The 25,816-nt window shown below is 41.5% G+C and overlaps 1 protein-coding gene across 3 annotated transcripts in view; it reads left to right on the plus strand.

Moving 5' to 3' along the window:
- Positions 1-1,152: 1,152 nt before the first annotated feature.
- SLC39A13 (solute carrier family 39 member 13) overlaps positions 1,153-25,816 on the plus strand; it is a 27,936-nt gene continuing 3,272 nt past the window's right edge. The window contains exons 1-10 of one of the 3 annotated variants that reach the window (XM_087951412.1): positions 1,153-1,215; positions 10,695-10,768; positions 12,071-12,373; positions 13,813-13,926; positions 16,717-16,838; positions 18,091-18,243; positions 21,767-21,856; positions 23,633-23,683; positions 25,200-25,332; positions 25,464-25,563. In XM_087951412.1, coding sequence (XP_087807538.1) covers positions 12,106-12,373; positions 13,813-13,926; positions 16,717-16,838; positions 18,091-18,243; positions 21,767-21,856; positions 23,633-23,683; positions 25,200-25,332; positions 25,464-25,563 — 1,031 coding nt within the window. In that variant the 5' untranslated portion in view covers positions 1,153-1,215; positions 10,695-10,768; positions 12,071-12,105. The remainder of the gene's footprint in view (positions 1,216-10,694; positions 10,769-12,070; positions 12,374-13,812; positions 13,927-16,716; positions 16,839-18,090; positions 18,244-21,766; positions 21,857-23,632; positions 23,684-25,199; positions 25,333-25,463; positions 25,564-25,816) is intronic. The other 2 variants (XM_087951411.1, XM_026671200.2) reach the window with 2 other exon arrangements.

Here is a 25,816-nt window from a genome sequence, read left to right on the forward strand (position 1 = left end):
CTTTCTCAATTGTGCTAATATCAGATACGTAGTGTGGGTTCCAGACTGATGAACTGTATTCGAGTATTGGTCTAGCAAATGTTTTGTATGCTCTGGTTAGTAGTGTGATATTACCAGAGAAAAAGCTACGTAGGATTAGGTTAACAACTCTTAATGCCTTTTTGGCTATGTAGTTGCAGTGGGCTCTAGCACTTAGATCATTAGAGGTGAGTATTCCAAGGTCCTTTACAGAGCTTGGGTCATCAACAAGATCTTGACTATTCAGCTTGTATTTTATTTTCTGATTTTTTTGCCAATATGTAAGACAGAGCATTTATTTGTTGAGATTTGAAGTTGCCATTTGTTTGACCACTCTGATATATAGTCAAGATCTTTTTGTAGGGTAGCAGTATTGTCTGTGGTATTGAACAGCTTTACATCATCAGCGAAGAGAACGCAATTGCTCTTAATATGATCACAGAGGTCGTTTATGTAGAGTATGAAGAGAGTTGGTCCTAGAACACTGCCTTGGGAACACCACTATTTGTCAGAGGCTGACCAAGATTTCACTGCTCCCTTTTTACTTTTGAGAGCGAGATCTTTTCCTTCACTTCCTATGATAAGACCCACTGGATCTCTTGGGCAACAAACACGCCAACCAGGGAACACTGCCTCCCTTGTCCAAGTTGTCCCGCGGAAAGAGGCGAGCGCAACCCCGCCGTTAACCGCAGCCGCCAACCCGTCACCCGTCTTGAGTTGCGCAAAAAACAAAAAAAAAAACCCGCCGTAGCTGCAAAAGGTTTGCTCCGCTCGAGATACGGAGCCTAGGACGGCGGGAGAGGGGACGGGGATGTGATCCAAAATCCCAAGTCTCCCGAGGCCCGCACTGCGGAAACAGGGAACGCAACTCCGATCAGATTCGCAGAACGAACTCTAACGACCGCGAGCAAGTTTTGGAACGCGCCCGTTCCCAGCTCCGCTCGGGAGCTCCGATACTCTTTCGGTATCGGCTCAGATACGGGAGTGCGCCTCGCCTAAGGTTTCCCCACTTCAGCAACTACGTCGGAAGTGGTGCATCTGCTAAAGCCTCCGCCGGAGCGGGGAGCCTGGATTCGAGGGGGGATGTGTCCGACGTGGCTAAGTTTGGGAGGCGGAGCTGGGGCTGGAGGGCGAGAGAGTGCAGAGCAGAGGCGCGCTGGATGGCAGGGGTAATCTGGAGCTCCCGGGTAGCAGACGGTAATGCATTCAGTCCTGTTCGGGGTTGGGTAGGTAGGTGGGTGGGTGGGAGAACCTAGGTCGGAGTCGTCCCTAAGGGAGAAAAGAGCTTCTCTTTCCCTCCTGGAGGGGCTGAAGGATGAGATCGGGTCGGGCCAGGGGCTATTTGAGGGCAATACCCGCGCCGGCGTGGAGTCGATAAGGACGCTGCGAGAGATGTCCTTCGTCCGAGCAACAGGGGAGAACAGGAAGCCACCCAGCTCAATTGCTTGATGCCTGGGGCTAAGGCGGCTCTTGCGTTTCTTCCACATTTAATCCGTTGCTCTTGTTGCACATACTTTCATTATCCCTTGTGATTAATTAAAAGCCTGGTCGGTTGCTTTTTAAGGGCTGGACTTTTGTGATGGCGAGCCTTGTAAACTTCCAGAATGCTTTAGAGTTAATTTCGAATGCCCCTCTAGGGAAAAGGGCTGGGACATTTGTCTTTCAACCTCATGATTTTATCTTCAGATAGAAGCTAATAGCCCAAAGACTCAACTTATCAAAGTTTTGACCAGTCAGAATCATGGATTATCAAGACAGTGTGCTAAAATGCAAACTTCGCAGCCATCACCTTCCTATTTAAAGCAGGCAGTCGATCGATAGCAGCATCCAGAAAAAATCCAACTTATTCTACCAATAAAACTACAACAGTTTTAAATGAAAGTTATCACAGTGATGTTGGCTCTCACATCAGTCCTACTTAATTTTAGTTACCATCTGATTTTACATTCAATCTTTGTTGCCTTATTTCACATCAGTAGTAGTTTAAGCATGCCAGCTCCTCTTGTCAAATCTGTCCAACAGTTTATACGTTCAAAAGTAAATTAAGGGTATGGGACATGGAAACAGCTGTGCTAGAAAAACAATTAATTAAACATCATTTTGTGATGTTTAATGAGGTCTGATCATCTAGAACCTTTATGCCTTATCAGATATAAGAGAGTGAAATAGGCAACAGATTTGTTTTCTTATAACCTTTTATGGACTAAAGTTTACTTCATCAGATGCAGCAAAAGTATTGTCTGAAACGTGAAATACACATTGGAATGGAACAGGGAGGTAAAATAGCTATGTCAAATATCAGTGACAGAATTCAGTTTAATTGCATGTCACAATTTTTCATCGCTATAGTGATTTCCTTCCCATAGCTTCCATTTACTATGACTAAAGCTGGATGTTATTTATAGGAGTTGTAAATTCAGTATATCTGAATGACACTAGATAAACACAGGAACCAATTCATAGATGATGTTGGCATTGTAGTTGTATGATCCCAGCCTGACCAATTAAGAAAGGTTGAAATGATACATACCTCAATCTTTTTTCAGACAGATTTATATAGTTTATCCTGTAACCTGGGGAAGGAGACTATTTGAACAAAAAATTTTGTTGCTGTTCCTTTTTTGCTCCCAAAAGACTGCAATCTAGCATCAAGCAGATGTGGAGAAAAAATGATTTAATGCCTTTTCTGTTTTGATTAAAACTAAAAATGTATTCCAACATATTCCAAGTAGTGAAAAGAAAAATCCTTTATGTACACAATTTGTAACTTAGAAAAATCCTGACCGAATGATATGCCGAGCACCAATATTGTAAATGGTTTTAAAGGGGATTTGTCATAAATTACACATAGGACTATCCATGGTGATTGATTGCATTGATGGAAAAAAGGTTACAACAAGAAATTCAGAAAATTAGTATCCTTGCTTAGATATTCTAGATAGTTTAGGGAAATGATCTCTCTATTGCAAGTGAATTATTGTTGGCTAATTATTGTTGGCTAATTAAGAGGCATGCATAAGTGCACAATTGTGCCTACAGTCCCTGTCCTATTGTCCCCATTTATTCGTACCTATTTCCTGCATTCTTACTCATGTTTATACTTACTCCTATTATCTTATAAGTGATTGACAAATAAAATAAATAAAATAAATTTGAGTTAATGAATGTATCATCATCTGACTAGCAAATTATGCTGATAATACGGTTTGCATGATTCTGCAGAAATGTAGCAAAAAAAATTATGGGATAGAGAATTTAGTTTCTGTAATTTTCATTTGTTTCTTGGCTTTGAGGTTGAAATTACATTGCTTAACTTGAAAAATATGTCTTAATATAGGACCTAATAAGATTTCCAGGGGTTGGTTTCTGGCAGAACTTGTCGGTCTATGACTAGCAGAACTAGGAAAAAGAAAAACAGTAAACATCACAGAATAGATACTGTAAAATTAGAAAGGTTTTCTTTTCTTGATGAGGAATTTGAATTGCATGACTATAAAATTCCTGCCAACTGTATCTATCAAACATGCTACTTTAAGATGGAGTATATTGGCATCTGATGCCTTTAAGGAAAGGCTGTCAGGTTAGATCAGATCTCAATGTATTAGTGGAAGAGCTTGATCAAAAGTAATCTGAAATCGTAATGCATTTCATTTTTATTTAAGAAAGGATAGCGGACTGTGCACCTGTAGGATTAGAAGTGCTGCATGGGAATGGGATACAGTAGTCATTAGGGGAAGATGCTGAGAATGGAAAATCCTGAGGGGATGTTTTGATTCTCTCAGTGGTGCAGCTACAATGATTGGAAGCTCTGTAGCTGTAGCTGTTGGCAGAAGATTAGGATTTTCAGTAAAACTGCAGGCGCTTAGTGCTGAACTATAAAAAAAAAAAGCTCTGGGAATGAATTTGCTCATTGCTATTTATATTTCCACTGTAGAAAATAAGATGACATTTTGTCTGCAAGCACTTGCATAATTATAGACAAGCCACGGGCTTCCAGAGGAGCGTGCCTATAATTTCTTACTTTTTCTAGAATGGTTTGCTGGACAAGAGATCATCTGGAAAAAATGTTAATGGACATCCTGTTTTCAGCTGTATATATATAGTAGGGAGGAAACAAGGGAAGAAGTTCTGACTTAGCAGCTCCAAGAATCTCCCATGTGATTAATATTCTGGACTATTTCTTCTTTTGCTTCTTCTCTTTATTGGATGATGTGCAAGTTTACATTTCCAATAATAATGTCCAGTGAATTGGGGATGCAGGAAAAGGGTGGAGGCTTAGCTAAGGGCAGAAAGCTGCCGCTTCAGGCAAATTAGAAGATACTGTGCGGCTATTCTGTTTTTCTTCCTTAGTGAAATTTCTGTGATTAAAAAATAAAAACGGAGGAAGGACCAGAAAAAAAAATGGGAAGGTTTGGAAACTGATGACATCTGGAACCTTTCCATCTCTGAATTCAATGAGCAGAGCAAGCTCTGAAAATATCCTGATTGGCCAGACAGACAAATGTGACGTGGAACTTAGTCTCAAGCAAAAATATTCAAAATACTACTTATAATTATGCAGTTCAGGAATTCTAGGAGTTGTAGTCATGAAATGTTTGAATGACACTAGGTTGGGGCGGGGGGAAGCTGTTTTAAATCATTCAAATAGATACACCGATAAAAAGCCACATTATTGTTTTCTCGTCTAGTATTGGTCTAGTATTGTTCCTCCGGTGACATGTTGTTCTCCTTGACTTGGAGAAGCTATTCAGCTGTTTATTGCTTAAGGTCTTCCAACAGAAGACAGCTGCTCCCCAGCCAGTCATCTCAGCATTGCTCCGAGACAAATCTTTCCTTGGAATTCCAGCATGGAATGTGCTCTGAGTCAGCTTCTGGATGGCCTCAATGAGTCCTTAGGTCATGAGGCTGTATGTTTTTTTTTGCATTCAAGCTTTTTCCCTGGGTAATCACAGACGGAGTTAAATATAGTCAAGTTTTCTTTAAGGCAGATTGACAGGCAGAAATTGCTCATCTGAAACTTGATGATTAGTAGAGGAATATGTGATTTTGTTCCCCTCCTTTGGAAACCATTTATTTAAGTTGCAAGGAGCAATAAAAATGTTTCCCTTGATGTCTCATCTTAAGGAAAATGCATGTGTAATACTTATACTGTATATATTCTTTGTGTTGTGATTACAGGTATAGTGAAAATAGGAAGGCAACACTTCTTATAATTTCCCTTTAATTCGTTTTTATTATGTGTGTGTGTGTGTGTGTGTGTGTGTGTGTGTGTGTGGTATTCAGCTTTGTTCAGGTGTTTTCCCACATCATTATAGTTGTGCTTTTAAAGTTGTAGCAACGTTTCGGCAGAATCTCATCTGCCATCATCAGGCTTCTGTATTGTGTTCGTCTGTGAGTCAGACTCTCACAGCCGTTTCTGTTTTAAATTTGGGGCTAGCCTACTGTTGTGCCAGAATGGTTTTTTCTTCATCCTGATTGGTTGGGAGTCTTGGTCTGTGTTTATTGGTCTTGGAGTTTGCTGTGTTCTGCTTGATTGGTGTTTCTAATATCTTCTGTCTGTTTTGTGGCTTTTTTTGTCTTGATTGGCTGGCAACATTGTGTTTCCTGTATTGGAGGCTTTTAGTGTGGCTTGGCTCCGAGTAAACAGACGGCTATCATTTATTAGGAAGCCAGGTTTCATCTGGGTGCCTGGTTGGGGTGTGTTTGAGCTGGAGATATCAGGGGGGATCTGTTTGTGCCCAGGTGCTTGTCTGGCTTGTGGTGTGGAGATTTTTTTGTTTGAGAGTGCAGGCTTCCAGATAATTGACAGTCTGGTGGAGTCATCTCTTCTATTCATGCTTTCAGGTCTTTTTTCAATCTCTATGGCTTCTCTGATAATTCTGTAGCTGGGGTTTTCTATAGTGGCTAGGGTTTTGGTGCCATTGAAGTCGATGCTATGACCTGTGGCTTTCATGTGTTGGACTAGTGAGGAGGTGTGTTCCAGCTTTTTTACTGCATTTTTGTGTTCATCCAGGCGGGTACTTATTCTTCTATTGGTCTGTCCAATGTATGTGGCAGGGCATGATGCACAGGGGACTTCATATATGCCTTGGTTTTCCAGGTCAATTTTATCTTTGGGGTTTCTTAGGATGGCTGCTATTTTTCTGTCTGTTTTGAAGGCAGTCTTGATGTGATGCCTGTGTAGTATCTTACTGATTTTGTCTGTAGTACCTCTTATGTAGGGCAGGACAGCTGTTCCATAGGTCTGTTCATCTTCTAGATCTCCATTATGTCTCAGTGTGTTTTTGTGGATCAAGCCGGTGTTTTTGCTTTTGTGGAAGCCGTTGGTTGTCAGTACTTTAGTCAGGGTGCATAGTTCAGTCTTTATGTGTGTCTTGTCTGCCAGGCGTTTGGTTCTGGCAATTAGTGTTTTGGCGGAGTTTTGATGGAGTTTATCTGTGCTGGGTGGTGGTGGGATTGGGCGTTGAGGTAGCGGTTGGTGTGTGTTTTCTTCTGGTATATGGTGTGTCCTAGTGTGCCATCTGTTTTTTTGTAGATTAGTACATCTAGGAATGGTAGTTGTTTGTTTGTTTCCATTTCCATGGTGAATTTGATTTTGGGGTGTGTGCTGTTTAGGTGTGTTAGGAAATTGTTTAGGTTTTCTTTTCCATGGGCCAAATAACAAATGTGTCATCGATGTATCTTAACCATAGTTTGGGTTTGTGGGTGGCATTGGCTAGGGCTCTGGATTCGAATTCTTCCATGAACAGGTTTGCAATGACAGGTGACAGTGGTGATCCCATAGGGGCTCCTTCAATTTGCTTGTAACTTTGTCCTTTGTATATGAAATATGTGTTGGTTAAGCAGTGTTCTGTGAGTTCCATGAGGTGTTTGGGTGGTTGGTATTTATTTTTGATTATTTTGAGAGTTTCTTTTATCGGGACTTGAGTGAATAGTGAAACCACGTCGAAACTTACAAGCAGATCTTTTTGTTCCACATGTAGATCTTTGATCATTTCCAAGGGGTGGTATGAGTTTTGTAGATGTGAAGCTGCTGCTTCAGCATGGGGCTGTAGCTGCTTTGCTAGGTATTTGGCTAGGTTTTGTAGTGGTGCTCCTCTGGAGCTGACTATGGATCTGAGAGGTATGCCTTCTTTGTGTATTTTTGGGAGGCCGTATAGTTTGGGGCATCTGGAAGTTTTTTCTCTTGGGATGATCGTCTGTTGGATCTCTTTGCTCATGTGGCTGGTTATAATTTTCTTCTTGGTTATTTTTTCCAGATATGTGGTTGGGTCCATGTTTATGGGTTTGTATGTGGAGTCTTGGAGTAGGTCTGTCAATTTTGTTTCGTAGTCTTTTCCATCCATTGCTACTACTATTACTATAAAGGTAATGCCACAGTAGTATCTCAAATTTATAATTGGGAAGCCCTTAATGAAAGGCCGACATCTATTTAGATAGATAGATAGATAGATAGATAGATAGATAGATAGATAGATAGATAGATAGATAGATAGATAGATCGATAGATAGATATCGATATCGATATCGATATAGACGAACACAATACAGAAACCTGATGATGGCAGATGAGATTCTGCCGAAACATTGCTACAACTTTAAAAGCACAACTGTAATGACGTGGGAAAATACCTGAACAAAGCTGAATACCATACTTATAAATACCCGTGAAAACTTAAGAATGTGTGTGTGTGTGTGTGTGTTTTCTTAAGTTTTCGTGGGTACTTACATGTATGTTATTCAGCTTTGTTCAGGTATTTTCCCATGTCATTATAGCTTCCTAACAAATGCTAGCTGTCCATTCACTCGGAGCCAAACTGCACTAAAAGCCTCCAATACAGGAACACAATGTTGCCAGCCAATCAAGACACCAAAAAAAAAAAAAAAAGCCACAAAACAGACAGAAGATATTAGAAACACCAATCAAGCAGAACACAGCAAACTCCAAGACCAATAAACACAGACCAAGACTCCCAACCAATCAGGATGAAGAAAAAACCATTCTGGCACAGCAGTAGGCTAGCCCCAAATTTAAAACTGAAACAACTGTAAAAGTCTGACTCACAGATGAACACAATACAGAAGCCTGATGATGGCAGATGAGATTCTTGCTGCTGATAATAAGAGATATCTGTCTCTTCCCTCCAGTCTGATACTTGGGAGGAAGAAAAAGAAAGGGATCAAGGAGAAAAAAGGGGGTTTCAGAAAGAGAACTGATATCTTTACCACCTTTTGGCTCTGGCTGGATTTCCTGTTTGGCTCAGCTCTGCCTCCCCAAATAGTAATTCATGACAGTAACAACAGCAACAACAACAATAATAGAAATCAAACTGCCAGATGTAATATATCCAGTTACTACTGTGTTATTTCCTATGCTCCCAAGGTATTGAGGCTACAAGCATTCTTTTGGTGGTTTTAACAAAAAGTTTATGAGAAGTAGATAACAAACTTGATTTATTTCCTAGTACTGTCCATGTAAATAGAAGTTCTATTTTAGCATCCTTTTGCAAATGACCCGTTTGTTCATTTTGTTTGTTATGGGCGTGACATCTAAAAATAGTACTTCCATGAATTGTAGTGTGTGTGTGAGAGAGAAAGAGAGAGAGGGAGGGAGGGAAGGGGAGAGAGAGGGAGAGGGAGGGAGGGAAAGAGGAAGGGAGGGAGGGAGGGAAAGAGGGAGGGAGGGAGAGAGAGAGACTCCTGAAAATAAAAAGTAGTGGGGAGGAAAGAACTGAATTACAGATAAATTCTGGAGTAGTCTTTTTCTTAACTTCTCTTTTAGCACTTTGGTGTTGAGGGGTCTAGAGGGGGCGTGCATAAACGCACCAACATGCCTACGGTCCCTGTCCTATTGTTTCTTTTTATTTTTCTTATATATATATATCCATTTCATGTATTCATAACTATGTTTATACTTATACCTGTTGTCTTATAATTGCTTAAAATAAATAAAATAAACAAACAAATAAATAAATAAATATTCAGGTTAATTCCATATATAAAAAGTGACCCTATTGACAATTGACTCTCCAGCCATAGGACAGAGTCCTCTACCAAATTTAGGAGAGCATCCAAATGGCACCTATGTCTTCCAATAGAGGGATGGCTGAAAAGTTGCTATCCCAGATTGCTCCTTAAGACAATTGTTTAATTGTGACCAATGGTAGGGTTACACATTTTGTGTTGCAGAGTGTTTTGCCTACACCAGTTAGCAGTTTAATGAATGGGACCATTCACTGCTGATGGAAGGATTATATGTGCTGAATGGAATAATACTTGAGTGTCTCATGGAAATTCTACACTAAGAAACAGTTAATACCGCATGCCAGATATAGTCAGCCAGAAGTCCTAAATATGTGTTGGCTGCGACATTGACATAGCAGCTTTATTTCTGTGTCTCGGGTTCCTTTCAAACTGTTTGGGAGGAAGGATTGCATTTTTCATTTTCTTTCTAGACAAGACTAATCCAACGTAGCTTAATTTGATTGTTTAAAGGGACCATGCGGCCATGTGAGGCCAATGTATACGTACCGGAAGAGTGTGTATTTGGCCTGAATATCATGAGATCTTTAGAGATCCTGTAATGCAGGGGTCCCCAACCACCGGTCCGCGGACCGGTACCGGTCCGTGGAACAACTGCTACCGGGCCGCAGCTTGCTGGGTGCCGCCATCTTTTTTTCATGAAAAAGTGCTTCCTGTGAGCTTTTCCGGGTAGAAAGCTCACGGAAGCACGTTTCATCAAAAAGATGGCGGCGCTACGCTTCGGTGAGCTTTCCAGGTAGAAAGCCATTTCTACCCGGAAAAGCTCACGAGCGCTGCGCCGCCATCTTTTTGATGAAAAGCGTGCTTCCAGTGAGGTCACCGGAAGCACTTTTTCATGAAAAAAAGATGGCGGCGCCCAGCTGATGCCGGTACCAGGCCGCGGCGTCAAAAAGGTTGGGGATCACTGCTGTAATGTTCTTAGTTTCTGTAAATGCAACTGCTGAAAATGTAATAATAATGATGATGATTTATTAAACTTGTATGCTGCCCAACTTCCAATGGCTCTGGGCATCTCACAACAGTCAAAGATATTACAATAAAATCAATAAAACATGAAAAAGAAAATTAAAAGATGGCAAACATGACAGCCAAGATGGAATGAAGCCAAGGGTCTCACTTACCCTTGCCAGAGGCTGGATGAAGAGCCAGGTCTTCCCTTCCCTTCTAAACAACAGCAGAATTGGGATGTCTGGATCTGGCAGGAGGAGGCACTTCCAGAGGATTGCTGCACCTCTGAGGTCTCAATGGGTTTAATTGAAGGAACCTGGAGTGCACCAACCCCACAAGATTGAATTAACTGGGCAGATGTTATAAGAAACAGACAGTCCCTCAACTAACCAGGCCATATGCAGTGTAGAACTTTATAGGTAGCAGCCAGCAACCTGGGAGCAAACTGACAAAGATATTACATGAGCAGAACAAGGCAAGCCATTGCTGCTTGCACCCGCTGCATTCTGGACCAATTGAAGCTTCTGGGTGGTCTTCGAGGGCAGCCCCAGGTAGACAGAGTTGCAAGTCATGCTACAAAGCCATGAATGACTGAGGCACCCTACGATGTAGGAAAGCACTCAAAAGATGCACCTTATGGAGTTGAGCAAAGGGCTTCCTGACAGAGCTATCATCTCCTCTTTAAGCAGGATCTGTGAATCCAGGAAGACCCCCTAGATTGCACATCAACACTGAAGGGGAAAATGCTACCCCATGCAAGGTAATTAAAAAAAAAAGGAATATTCCTAGGCCTGGGTGACCCAAATACCCACAGCTATTTGATCTTGGTAGAACTGAGTTGAGAGATAGTTCTTTTCCATCTAAACCTACACAACTCCAGACTCTGGGGCAGAACCATAACAGCCTCACTCTGACAACCTGGGGTTGAAATATATAATGGAGGATAATCAACTTACTGATGGTACTGAACCCAAATAAGTAGATGACCTCCCCCCCGCCGCACAGGTTCATGTATGTTGAGCAAGAGACAGAGTAGAACCCTGCTGAACGCCACAAAGGAGGGGCCTAGGGCAATGTTCCAGCATTGTCTGGAACTGGCCCCAGACAAATAGAGATAAAATGGCGCTCCCAATTCCCAATCCACAGAGCCAATTCAGAAGGATACCTTGGTCCACAGTATAGAAAACTGCTGAGGGTTCAAGGAGCACAAGAATGGATGTCTCTTCCTAGCAATGTCTCTTCTGCCCTAAGTCCTGGTAGATGGAATCTGCTCGGGAGGGGAGGAGCTAACTGGCAATTGGTTTCTCAGCTGAGTCAAAGGTATATCTTTTTTTCCCCAATGTTCTTTTTTTTGGAAGTAAGGGTTTTTCTAGGCAGATGACAAGCACATACAGTATCTGGGGATGAGTGTGCCCTGTCACTATCCCTATTATTATTCTGTGATAGCTTGGGTACGGTATATGTTACTCTGCTACATAGATTACAAAGATGGATGTTGTTGACTGCTGGCCATTAAGTCTGGTCCCAATTATAGTGAACAATTGCATGACTACCTTTGAAAAGCAAATAAAGGTAGATGAGCCCCACCCCATTTATTTTCAATTCTATTTATGAAATAAATAGAATTCACTCTTACTCCTGTAGCCTTTTCCTCACTGCGGTCCTGATCTAAATATTTTGTAAGTCACACATTTACATTAACGTTAAGTGTTAATTATGGGATGAGATCTTAATTCTTTCGGATCTTTAAAACTCCCTCAGCGTCTCCTCAGTTAGCCTTGCAGGTGGGGGCATGAGAAATTAGCTCATAAATATTTTTATTTGCTTGCCTCTTACCTTCATAAGAACAGTCAGTCAGGAATTGCGCTGAGTGACAGTTCCCTACTGAAAGTCAAGAATACTGCATTAACATTACTCTCCTTGAAATAAAAAGGGACATCATCTGAATGGGAGCGAGAAGAATGCTGTGAGAGAGGTGATTTTTCAACTTACTGATAGTAGAAAAGAAACAGAAATCTGGGTATAGAGTGGCTAATCTTTTTTTTTCCCCTCTTGCTTTCAGGGATTATCCAGCCAGGCTGATTTCAGAGAGTCACAATGGGGAAAAGGTTGCTCCGCCATGGAATTCTCTTTTTCCTGTTGATTAATGTTGTCTGTCAGGCCCAGGATCTTCCACTGAGCCAGGCAACCTCAGGGACGAGCTCTCCATGTGAAAAAGATGCTGGGTCCTGGGGAGCTGTATTCAGTGAAGAACGACTGGATGCCTGGATCTGTTCTCTGATTGGTTCTTTTATGGTGGGGTTGAGTGGGGTTCTTCCTCTACTGTTCGTTCCTTTCGAGGTGGGAGCAGCACTGAAATCAGAAGGTAGGTCAGTTCTTTAGCAAAGCATTCTTATTACCGTAATCTTGGCTATCGTTTATGCCTGTTCCCCTCAATCAGTGAATACCAGAGATAGCATGTATGTTTAAAGCATAACTGAGTGATTGTTGTGGTTAGCTGGCAGCAGGTGTGGATGGCTGAGGAGAGTGAGGACTCAGATGAGGGGCCAGGACCATTAGGGAGTGGACTGCTGCCTTCAGAGATTGTGGGGGCTGGCAGCAGCGATGAGGAGGTTCCCGAGGAGCCTGTGCCAAGTGCGCGTGCGTGCAGGATTGCTTGCAGGAAAGAGCAGCTACAACAACACGGACGATCAGGAGTAAGGCTGCAAGGTAATGGCCCCTCCTTCAAGAAGATAAAAGCCAGCTGTGAAGCGAACGTTCTTTGTAGGAAGCAAAGACATTTTGAAACTCAGCCTTGTGGACATTACAGTTGGTATTTGAAGACTCTTGTATTGGAAACTATTTCTTATCTGTTGTTTTTTGGCAGCCTTGCAAAAACTTAGCAAGGCTCTTTTTTGTCGGAGCTAATTAGTTGGAAGCAGCCTTTTATCTGTGAAGAAACAGGATTCATAGATGAAACATTAAAAGGTTGTGCTGCTGACTTTGTTTTGTGTTTGCTCTCTTGGAACCAGGTTTGGGTCAGAACAGTGCTCTTTATGGCCAAGTAATGCCCCTTCTCGAAATGTGGTAATAATCTGTTGTTTTGCAAAGTAACTTCATAGCTAAAAGTGAGGCCTCGTGTTTTGTTGGTTTAAAAGTCACCCATTGGACTTCAGCCATCGTACTTTACCTTGTTAACCAAAATTTCACAACCCAAGAAGTGGAATTCTCTGATTTACTTAAAGGAAGATAAGGAAGTGATTTGGCATGTACTTTAGCAGTTTGTACTATTTGATTTCCATTAGTTATAACATTGACCAAAATATTAGTCAGGAGATTGAAGCCTTCCTCCTCGCTGACCACAAGAAAGCCAATCCGGTACCTTCTCAGTGGCTTTTCAGTTTTTGCCAGACAATGACCATCCAGGTTTGGTGTCTGTTCCTCTTAAATAAGTGTGTGTGTTAAATCAATCAATATATTAACTTCTCTAGCAAGCAATTAGATCTTTGGAATATCCCCAATTTGTTTATTTGCCAAAGGGCCAGGCATCAACTATCTTGCTTTTTTCTGTTGGGTCCAGCACAGATGGCAGTGGGAACCTTCCAGTGTGCAGTTTTGGCTGCTCACAAAAGGGCAGTTGCTAAGGTCTTCCAGCTGGCAGGCACAATTTAGAGGTTTAAAGTGTATCAGTGTTTTGTCGGAAGCAGTGGATCTGAGCTAATTAAATAGCAGCTATCTGTTTGTATGCAAATGTCCTCCCAGTCTTGTCATGTGGAGGAGAATAAGACCGAATTCTGAAGTGACTGGCTGCCGTTTATTTTTCAGAGGGATCACATCGAATGAAGCAGCTGTTGAGCTTTGCTGTTGGTGGGCTTCTGGGTAATGTGTTTCTCCACCTGCTTCCGGAAGCCTGGGCCTACACTTGCACTGCTGCTGCAGGTAACACCCAGACCTATATCAAGATAATGAGACAAGTCATTTCATCACATCTGTGAAGAGGATGTTATAGATCAGGGGTATCAAACTCTCACGTCGTCACGTCAGCATCACGGGACCTATTGGGACTTCCCCCCCTCTTTGCTAAACTGGGTGTGGGCGTGGCCAGATGCGTGACGCATCTGGCCTGCAGGCTGGGAGTTTGGCACTCCTGTTATAGATTCTGGAATTGATTCATTTTCTGGGGTTGCAATCATAGAAAGGCTTGATATGATAAAGAATCAGGCACAGCCAGTATATATCTGTAGGTGTAATAAAGAATAATATTGAATACAACTCCTGAACCCTCAGTGTGCTGTAACATGCTTGGATGGGATGGGGATGTGGGTGGGGTGAAGCCCTATAATTAAAAGATTGATTAGTAGAAGTGGGACCTTCTGATTGTGTAGGACACTGGGAGCACCATTGAGAGAGGCACCTGTCCTTGTTTTGAATTTGCAGAGGTTATCTTTCTTAAACCTGTCGCCCCTAGCGACCCTTCTGGAATGTGTCTCCATTTGTTTTCTTATCTGGCCTCTGGGCGTCATCATCTCACACATGTCTGCCTGTCATGCTTGCTCGACTACAGTCAAGAGCTTGAAGCATTTAATCAAAAGTACCATTTAAGAACTTGCCAGGCTATGCCAGGAGGATGCATTAGCTATTGCAAGCTGCAGGTTTCCTGCTGTGCATATAATTTAAGAAGGCTTGGATGCTAAATTTTCAGTTTTCAACATGCATGGCTTTTGCCAGAGTAGTACATGATTCTTTATTCAATAAATCCTTGTCTTGTTCTAAGACTAATGCATAAAACACACAGCTTTCAGGACTCAGATTTGAAAATCAGCACTATAGCAAAACCTGGATAGGCAAGAAATTACATAGATGAAGGATCTAGGAAGAAAAAGATAGATATATATATACACACACACAAACGTACAGACTCTTAACTGTTTAAAAAATAATTTCAAGTGATTAACTGCAATGTAAACTTTTAGAAAGGTGAAAACCAGATTTTTTTCAAGAGTACAAGCTCCATGCTGGATACTATATTATCACTAGATTATACTGATCATATATATAAGATTACATTGATCATGTAATTTATATAGATCAATTAGGCCTTGATCACAATCTTTATTATAGGCTGTGGTACTTTTATTTTAAATAGACCATACCTTTTCAAATGATGTCAGGTATCTATGGATACCTGATTCTTGGACATTTTGATTGAACTAAAGCTGCCTTTGAAATATTATGTACGTCAAAACTCAAAGCAGTGATTTCCAGTTTTAGTTCTCAAAGATTGATTGATTGTAGCTAACTTAGTCCTTTATCACTAAGTCAAAATAGCAGAGGATGAATGGAATAATATCAACATCTGAGAAGCCAAAATTAGTGATCTTTTGATTTTGTGATTTCTTTTGATCTAGTGATTTTTTAAATTTTGTATTATGTAGAATATTCAGAGGCCATTGATATTTTGTTTACATTTGCAATTTTTGAGTATGTAATCAGGATTTCTTTATACAGATAATTTTTGGCTGTGTTGCCAAAAATCTCCAAATCTTTTCTTGTAGTCAGAATTACCAGTCAGACTGTGTTGTGGGTGGACAGATTTTTTCAACCCTGAAACATCTCACAGGTTGCCTCATTTACCAACTATTCAAATGTATGAGGTTATAAAAAAATAGCTTTGTGATCAATCCTCACATTTATGTCTGTTGCAGCATCTCATTTGTTTCACAACTAGCAAGTTAATAAAGAAGGCTGAAGTAAAATCATAAATTATATGATGTTCTCACTGAATTACCAAAGGGGAATTGAAGTTATAAGCCTATCACAGTCATGTGATTTTTCCACTTAGTAACTTAGGTGTTTAGTGATAGAGTTGTTGGCCTTAATTGGGGTTGCTAAGCAAGAACTACCTGTATCAGTTTGTTGGTTGGGAGCAGGGGCCATAGCATAATACTTTGGTTCACCCACTTGTGAAATCCTTCAAATGCATCTTGCCTCTCTCCTGCTACCAAGCCTTTGCAGATGGTTGTTTTCCTACTGCTATTAATAGGAAATTAGTAACCTGATCCCTGCCAGCTAGCTGATCATATGATCACTGACCAGCCAGGACCAGGTGGTCTAGTTTCCTGCCATTAATTATACCAGAATCCATTTTCTGCTGGTCAGCTGATCATAGTGATTGAGGGGAGGGGAGGGAAATCTGCAGCTTTCCTCACAGCAGCCAACCCATGTGGCTTATGACTAATGACAGTCGGTTTCCCATGGATGGTACAAATCCATGTAGGGTTATATTTATGACGATTCTTGCAGCCCCAAGTCCTTTGTGGCCCACTGTAATTCAGTAGTAATTTATTGGTCTATTGCAACAGTTAAATGTCTTACCCAACTCTTGAGTGCCAAATATTTTATTTTTCCTTGATTTAAAACCAAGACATTCTCTGATGAATCGAAAGGTGGTAACCGAGTGAAAAGAGGATGTTTTATGTAGCAGGAATAAAAGCAAATATTTTAGGTTGCATTGTTTGATACCTGGAATGTGGGAACCTTAGGATTTTTTTTGGGGGGGGGGTTGTTTTCTGGTACCCAACTTTTGTAACACCAAAGGAGTGAAATGTGCCCTCTACAGAATCATTCCTTGGGGATGCTTACAGCTGGAAAGAATCATCCTGGGCAGCCGTGTATTTTAGGTGTACAGTAGGAACTGATTGCTCTACTTCTTCTCCCCACCCTTACAAGGAGAAGGGCAGAGCATCCAACAGCAGAAGCTTCTGGGGCTCTGGGTGATCATTGGCTTGCTTACCTTCCTGAGTCTGCAGAAGATGATCCCAGTTAGTGAAAAGCAAGGAAGCACCAACTTGGTGAGTGGACTATGAAAGGAGCCCTTGAATTTGCTTTAGAGATGGCATGATGTGCTGTTCTTTGCTCCGCATAACACTTTATCCCATCTGTCTCTTTGAAGCTTCCTTCATAGGTTAGGAATTTAGTGTATATAAACTATGGGGGAGTAGAAAGGCATCCCTTTATTGGGCCCCACAGGAATCTTCTGCCAATAGTGAAGAGCCTTAGGCACTGTGTTGAATTCCTCTCTTTTCTACTTCTAACCTCCCTCTGCTTCTGCACTGAGCATAAACTGTGCAAATATCTAGTTTCTGAAAGTTGTATGTGTGCATCTTGTAGCTATGTGGTGCTTCAGATTTGATACCAAAAATAGGCTTTATAGCGCAGAAGGATGCAGATGTAACACCTGTCTGCTGCTGTTCTTCAAAGCACCCACATTGGTGCCTGGGATCAGGTAGCAGCTTTGGAGGGACAGCCCCATGGAAAGGCACAGTTGCTTTTAAAGAGTTGCAGGCAGATGCTGCCCTTGTGCACTTGAAGCATCTTTTTGGAAATGGATTCAAAAGCCTACATTATCCTAGTACCGTGATGATGAACATGTGTGCCAGAAGTGGCATGTGGATCGATCTCTCCGGGCACATCACCCATCACCCACTGCTCTTCCAGTTTCTGCACGCCGACCAGCTGGTCTTCGCGTGCGCGGGAATGCTGGAAACCGGAAGAGCAGCTCCCTAGTGCACATGCACATGCCAGGAAGGTGAGCTCTGGTCTTCATGTGCGCATGCGTGCCAGAAACTGGAAGACCAGGTGGCCAGAGCGCATGCGCACACCGGAAACTGGAAGCTCTTCTGGTTTCCGGTGCTCCCGTGCGCACACACTGGGAAGTTGCTCTTCCAGTTTCTGGCACTCCCCTGCGCACATATGCTCCCATTTTGGCACTCGGTGCCAAAAAGGTTCGCCAACCCTGCCCTAATATATACATGTCTTTCAAATTTCAAAACAGCCATTTTTCATGGTTCTTTTTTTAAGTGTGTGTTTTGGGGTGGAGTTAGAGAGACTGAAGTAAATAATACTGATTTTGCTTCCTCAGCAATGTTTGAAGTATATAAATGTGTGTTTAATTTGTATGGCTGTATTCCCACCTAGTAAATATTCAAAATGATACTTTGTGTGTTGCCTTTGGAATGGGGTGTTTTAAAGGGAATAAGAGAGATCTCTTAGCCACTGTTTGATGGACACGGATAAAGTTCAGCCATTTCTCCATGGTTTTAGATCAACAATTGTAAACCAGTCACTGAAAGGACCCTGAATGGCAGCAGCTTCTCTAAGCAAGATGCAAACACTCCAGTTCAAAGAAAGAAGTCCAGCCCAGCTCATTGCAATGGGTCTTCTCATTTACTCTCATCATCAACTCAGAAAATCAAGGTAAAACATTGATTGATGGTCTCTTGAGATCTATGGCCCATAGAGAGATAAAATAGACCACTTGAAGAAAAACATTCAAAAGAAGTTCCATCGCCTGCTGAAAATAAGCAAGTGGACAGGATTCTAAAGAAGAGTAAACTTTCTGTTTGTTATGCTTTGTACTATAAAACATAGAGCTGCTTTATATTGACTGAGACTATTAAGACACGCAGCCCATTATCACATGTGAAAGTCTTCTCTATTCTGGCTGCCTCCTTGTAAAGGAAATGCCCAGGATTGCATCTGAGATATCGTATATACAAAAGATATGCCTGGTCCCCACGTATATCCTCCTTAACTTTAATTCTTTATAATATGTTTAGAGGGAGAATAGGACTGAGTAAGTGATCTGGATTCAAAGGGGGAAAGTTGAGTTGTAATACCTGTTGGTATTTCCACAAAGAAGCAAAAGACACATTTAAAGATGTTCCAAGAGAGGGGGACATATACCAAATTCCTTTTTCTCCAGACCTTCTTTGAATTCAGATTGTTGCACAGCCCTAATGAACAACCAGTATCTGGATTCTAACAATGTTCTTACACTGCAGTCACTAGAGGAATGCTATTTCCTGCAATGCGGGGACTCTGTATTCTTAAAAATACACTTTCCAATGGAGGCGAAAGGAGTTCAGTCAGACATGCTGTGTTCCTGTTGAGAACTATCAGGGCATATAGAGTTATGCCCGTCAAAACACAGTATTGCTGAATCTGCTGAATTTTGTATTTGTGTGTTTCTAGGGACCATCCTGTAATTCCATGTTGCTGTTTCCAAAGCAATGTGCCTCCTTGTTCTCACATTCAAATTCAGATCTTTATTCAGTTCTTTCTTAACGCAAATACATTTATATTATGTAAATTTACACTCAAAGAAAAATAAAGGATCTTTATTCCAGTCAGAGACCGACATATTATATAATAAAAGTATGTGAATGCAATTGTATGCAAAAGTTTTGGCGCTTTAATCAAGCTGTATGATTCAATGGATCCCTAAATGAACAAAAGCTGGCCCAACCTCTACGAAGGTAAACACAACAACTTCCAGCAGATCTGAAACTAATGTTCCCCTTCATATGCAGCCCGTCCCAGTTCAGAATAAGATAGCAGCGAATATGGAAAGTTTCAGAAGTTGGGCATTTAGTCAGAACTTTGTAATGCCTCTTTTGGTAAGACGAACAGCTTCTACGTGTTTCCTGTAACCAGTGAAGGGTCTCTCTACGGTTTTCCATTTGGAATGTTCCCTGACTTGCTTTTGCAGATCTTTCCTAGCTCTGTGACTGTCAACGTGTGGTGGGGATTTTCTGATTCTCTTCCTCATTTTGGGGTTTGATAAGGGGAAGAGCGAGTGAAAAGAAAAGAATGGGCTAGAATTGACTGTAAGCATGCTCAACATGGCTTTGACATTCTCCTGCTGTTTCTCGTATTAGACAAAGAACCTCTTTCGGGATACCCAGTCCTTTCCCAAAGACCACGGCTTCTCTATGACAGCTGATCCACTCCTTGGCCTTGGTGAACCATTGCCTGTAGCCGGTTCTTCTCATTCTAGGGTTTTGGGTAAAGCTCTAGTCCCTCTGGGCCTTCATTTCTTTTCCTTCAGGAAAGCCATCCCTGGACCTTTCTTCTTCTCCCTTCCCAGTCAGAAACCAACAACTCCTCAGACATTTAACTTCTTTCTCCAACTTTTCTCTCCAGCCACTCTATTCATTCTGTGGTCAGAGTTTCCCTCTCTTTCCTTCTCTCCTCTCCTGTTCTCCCTTTCCCATTTTTAGCCAGATCAGCAGCATGCCCCTCAACAAGGAGGGGAGGAGGAGGAGGGTCTCCCCCCCCATTTCTAATCCCCAACATCTATATAGTAGCCAGGAGCAATGGGACTGCTGTCTTAACATCTCACCACAACAGACTGGCTAGCAGCCAAGTCTGCACATCAGCCATTAATGATAGTCCAGCTGCCATTCAGGGCCAAAACTGAGCTCCCTTTTCCCCTTTTATTCACTGCAAAGGCTGGCTCACAGGAGCAGAACTGCAGCTCCCCCAGGCCACTAAAACTGTTATGCCACAATCCCCTCACAGATTTTCCATAATATTCAAGTCTGGGTGAAGTGAAGGCCATTACTAAATTACTAAAAGCTTTATCTTTCTTTCTTTCTTCTAAATATTCTAAGTATTCTAAATATTCTAAATATTCTACTTTCTTCTAAGTATGTTGTGAAAGAGCACCTTATTTCGTTGTTCTCAGGTTCTGAGTACAATGACAATAAATTTATCTTATCTTATCATCTTAAATAACTCATGGTTGCTTTGGACATGTATTTCAGATCATGTTGAAATATCCAACTTCTTTTTAGCTTTAGTTTTTCTTCACTGACAGCGAGTTGTTAGTTTTAGGACCCAGTGATATTCAGATGGAACCATGCCATCTGGACAATATTTCTTGTGTTGCTTTCTGCCACCTAAGTTCAGAACACAATTGTTGGCCAAGAAACTTTTTTTCTTCTTCAGATGTTTCTCTGAACATATCTTATGTGGTTGTGACTGAACAATTAACTTTTTATTTCATCAGTATAAAGCCCTTTGTTCCAAATGTTCCTGGATTAAGGTTTTCTACTGACTGACTTTAATTGAAAAAGTTGAAAGAAAACTACAGTGACAGAATTCTGACTAATCTTCCAAGCAGATCAGTGTTGCAAAAGCGATGCTGTGAACCTCTGATAACTATTCCAGATGTAGGTGAACTTTTAAACAGGTTGTTTGTATTGATACATGGTTTCTGTTTTTTTAGAATATCAATTTCTTAACCCTGTCTCTCCTGGTCAAAATTGCTAGCTGGAATTGGTTCAGTGTTTTTATACCTGTTTCCTACTTTGTAATGGTGAATTAGCTTCATTTTCGCTGCTTGGAGAAACCTACTGGTTGTTGGAAGTAGAGATGACAACAGTCACATCTTGAGAGGTTAGAAGGATCAGGATATTGTTCTTCTGTGGTATTGATTTTATTTCCTTGCAAGCTGAAGAGATTGGTCACCTTTTTTGCCTTATTAAAAACGTTAGTTAGAAAAAAGTAACCCTGAATCAACTGTAGTTTATTCATCTGCACTTGCCATGTTCATTGTTGTCAACAACTCATAAATACTAAGTATACATTCCAATTTATAGAAATATATTGTGTTTAGTTTTATATCATGAAGCTGTTGTGTCAGGCTCTGTCAACATAAGGATTCATTGAAACCTACAGTTTTGACTAAGATGTGCCTTTCCACACAACTACATACATATATGGGAACGTCATTAAGCTGTGCTGATCTAGAGTAAGCAACATTATACAAAATGTATGCAAAAGCTAAAATACATGTAAGCAAAAACTAGGAATGGAATACACGTTTTCTACTTTGTTTGTGAAAACGGCTATCTATGTTGGTTAATCCTGAAGCTTTTGAATTCCTTTCTTTTTGTTCTTCTTCTTTTTGTTCCCTTCCTTTTGCCCTGGGCAGATGAGTGGATATCTCAATCTCTTGGCTAATACAATAGATAATTTCACACATGGCTTGGCAGTGGCAGCCAGCTTCCTGGTTAGCAGAAAGGTAAGTTTACTTCTTTAGCAGACTGGCTCTCCTTTAACAACATGAAGATGAATTAAAAAGACATGTACCCTATTCCCCAAATATATTGCTTCCTTTACTCTTGACACAAAGGCACTAAAAAATCCATCTCTATCCAACATTCAGTCTGCTTATACTGAATATCTATTGCTACCTTTGGGTTGTGGCTTGGGTGATGCAGGGATACTGTGGTGTGCCGTTCACCTTGTTGCACAACAATCTCTCTTTCTAAGCTAATCAGGATGCTATCTAATAGACAACTATCCTACACTTCTTGTTTTGAAAGACTTAAGTGTCCACGCTGAAGTTGTGCAGTAGGAATGGCTTAGGATTGCAAATCCACCATGACCATCGGTCTAGCCCAATTTCTTCTGGTTGCACTTATATAAGGACATATAGTGGATGTGGTATTTGATTGGTTCCCATGATCCCGAAATGCAGGAACTGTTTTAATTCCATTCTCATGGAAAGATTACTGTCTGATCAGTTTAATGGTTGTTGTAAACCCATCGAAGAGTTAAAATAGTTCGGCCCAGCACTTAGATCCAAGAATTCGCTAAATATGCTTGGAGAATTTCTTGCCTTCATTTGGGCAACAGAATCAAAGCCTTGGCAGATCTGTGAAATTAGGAGAGGGCCCAGATGAACTGCCTTCTTCCCAATGAAGTACAATGGAGGAGGTTTCAAATGCAAGTGGAAGGACAAACTAGATTGAACATGTAGTGGAAGATCATGGAGTAATGCTACTCCATGGGAGGGGAGGGAGCAGAGAGGGCTGACTTGTTTGCTCTTGAGAAATGTCCAAGAACTGTAATGATTGTAAAGTATGACAATTAGACTGCTATCTGGCTGCAAAATGTGGATTCATGTGATTTTTTTAAAAAAAGATCAGCACTGTTTGTCACTTGCTTGCTAGGTTAATAGCTTTTTTTGTTCATTCATTTTATAGTGTGTGTGTAATTTTGTAAGCTGCCTTAAGCTGTTATATGGACAGAAAAGTGGGATGCCATTTTAATCATATATAAATACATATAACGTTTGCCCCAGGGCTACATAGGCTGATGATGATGATAATGATGATTCATTTGGTTTCAATGCCATCCAGCTCCAGACAAAATCTGGGTGGCTTATAGTATATAAACATGAAAGGATGGGATGGCCAAGCTAGGGAAAAGGGAGCATCACATACATGAAAACTCATTGTCATGCATACACTTAATGCAACCCATCAAACACGCAATATTCACTTAAGCTCCTTCTTCTGTAAACAGATAACTGGCATTGCCAGCAGCAGGAAATCCGAGGTTTGATTCCCTCAGTCAACTGATCAAATCGTCACATGGCTGGCAACATTTGGATTGTTAAGTTTCCTGTTGATTATGGCAACAGAAAGCTAGTGACTTGTGCCACCTAGCTATGTAGCTGATTAAAAGGATCAGTTGGCCAGTAGGAAAATAGGAAGAAGGAATCTTTAGGCTTTGTTGTTGAAGGTGGAGGACCACATGAGGCCACAGATTTGTCTATCCATACTCCTTTAGAAGGTCTGTGTAATTTTTAGGAAGCAATTTCATCATTTTTCCATGTCCCTCTTTAATATTTACAACAAAGCCTCCGATTCCACTTGGATGTTTCCTATAAGTTCTCTAAATGCTAAAGCTGCATAGATCACTGTCTCAGGTAGAACCTTGTATTACACTATTGCTACCCTGCTGAGCTATAAAAACTTCTCGTAGCTAGTTTTGTCTTCTTGGTTTTTAGGTTGGACTCCTTACGACCCTGGCAATTCTTCTACATGAAATACCCCACGAGGTGAGTGTGTCAGGAATATGTGTGCTGGGAAGCTGAGCTAGTGGTGGGCAGAAATCCTGGGTATATATACAGTAGGGTCAGTAACACAGAGAGCTTTGCAGACTGATGTAAGCCAAAAGCAGAGAAATCTTTTCTTCTGTCTGTAAAACAGCGTGAACACTAATATTGGAAGAGAGGAGAGAGGCCACCAATAAGTGTGAAGACATCTTGATCTTTTTGTTTCTTCATTGCCAAAATGAGGGGTTAGCAGATGGTAAATATTGCTTAGCATCCCTTCTTGTTAACCAACCAGAAGAGCCATCTTCTTCTATAAGGCAAAAACTATATTCCCAATCAGGTGCTCTCCAGACATATTAGGCTATAGCACCTCTAGATATCCCAGTGCATTTTCAGGACTCTGTTGGAGAGTCCTGCTTGTCGGAAGCTTGTCGGAAGCCAGCTGGGAAGGCCGCAAATGGTGATCATGTGACCCTGAGATGCTGCAACTCTCATCAATACACGCCAATTGCCAAGGACCCAAGTTTTGATCCCTTGACCTTAGGAATGGTGTAACAGTCATAAGTGTGAGGACTGGTTATGAGTCACTTTTTTCAATATCATTGTAAGTTCAAATGGTTGTAAATCGAGGACTGTCAGTATATAGTCTTTTTCAGTTATTTTCCTACTTATTTAATAAAAATAACAAACAAATTAACTAAGCCACAGTTGATTTACCTCCCTGGAACCCTGTCATGCCCCTGTCAGAATCTGATTCCGAGGGGGAGGCCAAGCAGCTGACAGGGAGTGGGAGTGTGGCTCCGGTGGCTGTGGAAGAAACTGGGGAAGGGCAAAGTCCAGCTGGGCAGAGCAGGAGAGAGGTAGAGCAAGGCAGAGAGAATTCAGAGGAAGTCTCAGGGCCACCCCTTCTTCATCCTAGGGCACGCAGGGAGGAACAGAAGGGAGCAATGTGAATTGTGTGGCTTACAGGGGAGGAAAGGGCCCTGATCCCCTTCATTAGCTGCAGCTGGGAACACAGTGTTTAAAAAGAAAGATTGCACACAGCACCTGGTTGGAAGCAAATCATGAATTATCTGTTCTTGTAGAGGCTTATCTGGGTTCCTAGCATCTTCCCAACTGTGTGTGTTTTGTTGGCCTTTGAAGTCTGCAATTCCTTATCCTGCCCTGTCCAGTTAATTGCTGCAGCGTGGTTTGTGTGGATTTTTATTTGCAGTTTGTATGTACTTTGTTTTCGGACTGAATTTCCACCACTTAAAGACTGTTTTGGGGAGAGTTTTTTCTCCAGACGAAGGTAACTGGACATTGGGGGCAAAGTTGGAGGTATTAAAGGGACTTTTCTTACTTATGTGACTGTGTTGCCTTAGTGCCACACCCCGGGGTCATCACAAGCCCAGTTTTAAGCAAAGTCACCTACCCTCCATGGAACAGCTACCTTAACTAACACGCCGTAGCCACCATAACCATTTTCAGATTGGGTGCCTTACTCCCGGATGTTACATTCTCTTTTCCCTTTCTGTAGGTGGGTGATTTTGTCATTCTCCTCCGGGCAGGATTTGATCGCTGGAGTGCAGCCAAGCTACAACTCTCGACAGCTCTTGGGGGCATCCTGGGCGCCTGCTTTGCTATCTGTGCTCAGTCCCCAAAAGGGACAGGTGAGGTTCTTCGAAGGCACAGCAGATGGCTCAGAAGCTCCATTCCCTTTGACTCTCAACGTGTTCACATATAGAATATGAAATATGGAACCATCCCTTGGTTCGTAACGTGCTGTCCATTATCTCTTCAGGGGAAACCATCGCTTGGATTCTCCCTTTCACCTCTGGAGGATTCCTGTACATTGCTTTGGTAAATGTGGTGCCTGACCTCTTAGAAGAGAAGAATCTTTGGTAAGAGTTGCTCTCGTGATTTTTGGTTTTGTTTAATGAAGAAAAGCTTGAATAGCCGTAACAAAAGGGAGTCATTTGAAATCCCAAAGACTAGAAAAGCTTTTATGACATCTTTTTTTTTAATGAGGAAGGGTCTGTTAAATTCCTTCGCCTTCACTGCTGGGGATTGCTACACACATGGATCTGTTCCTGAGGAGAATTTGGAAAGAGAATTTGATAGATTCAAATCTCTAGATCAGGGGTGTCCAACCTT

This window comes from Notechis scutatus, chromosome 1 (assembly GCF_049901735.1).
Source record: "Notechis scutatus isolate UNSWTSFEM ecotype Mainland chromosome 1, rNotScu1.2, whole genome shotgun sequence".
Classification (NCBI taxonomy): Eukaryota; Metazoa; Chordata; class Lepidosauria; order Squamata; family Elapidae; genus Notechis; species Notechis scutatus.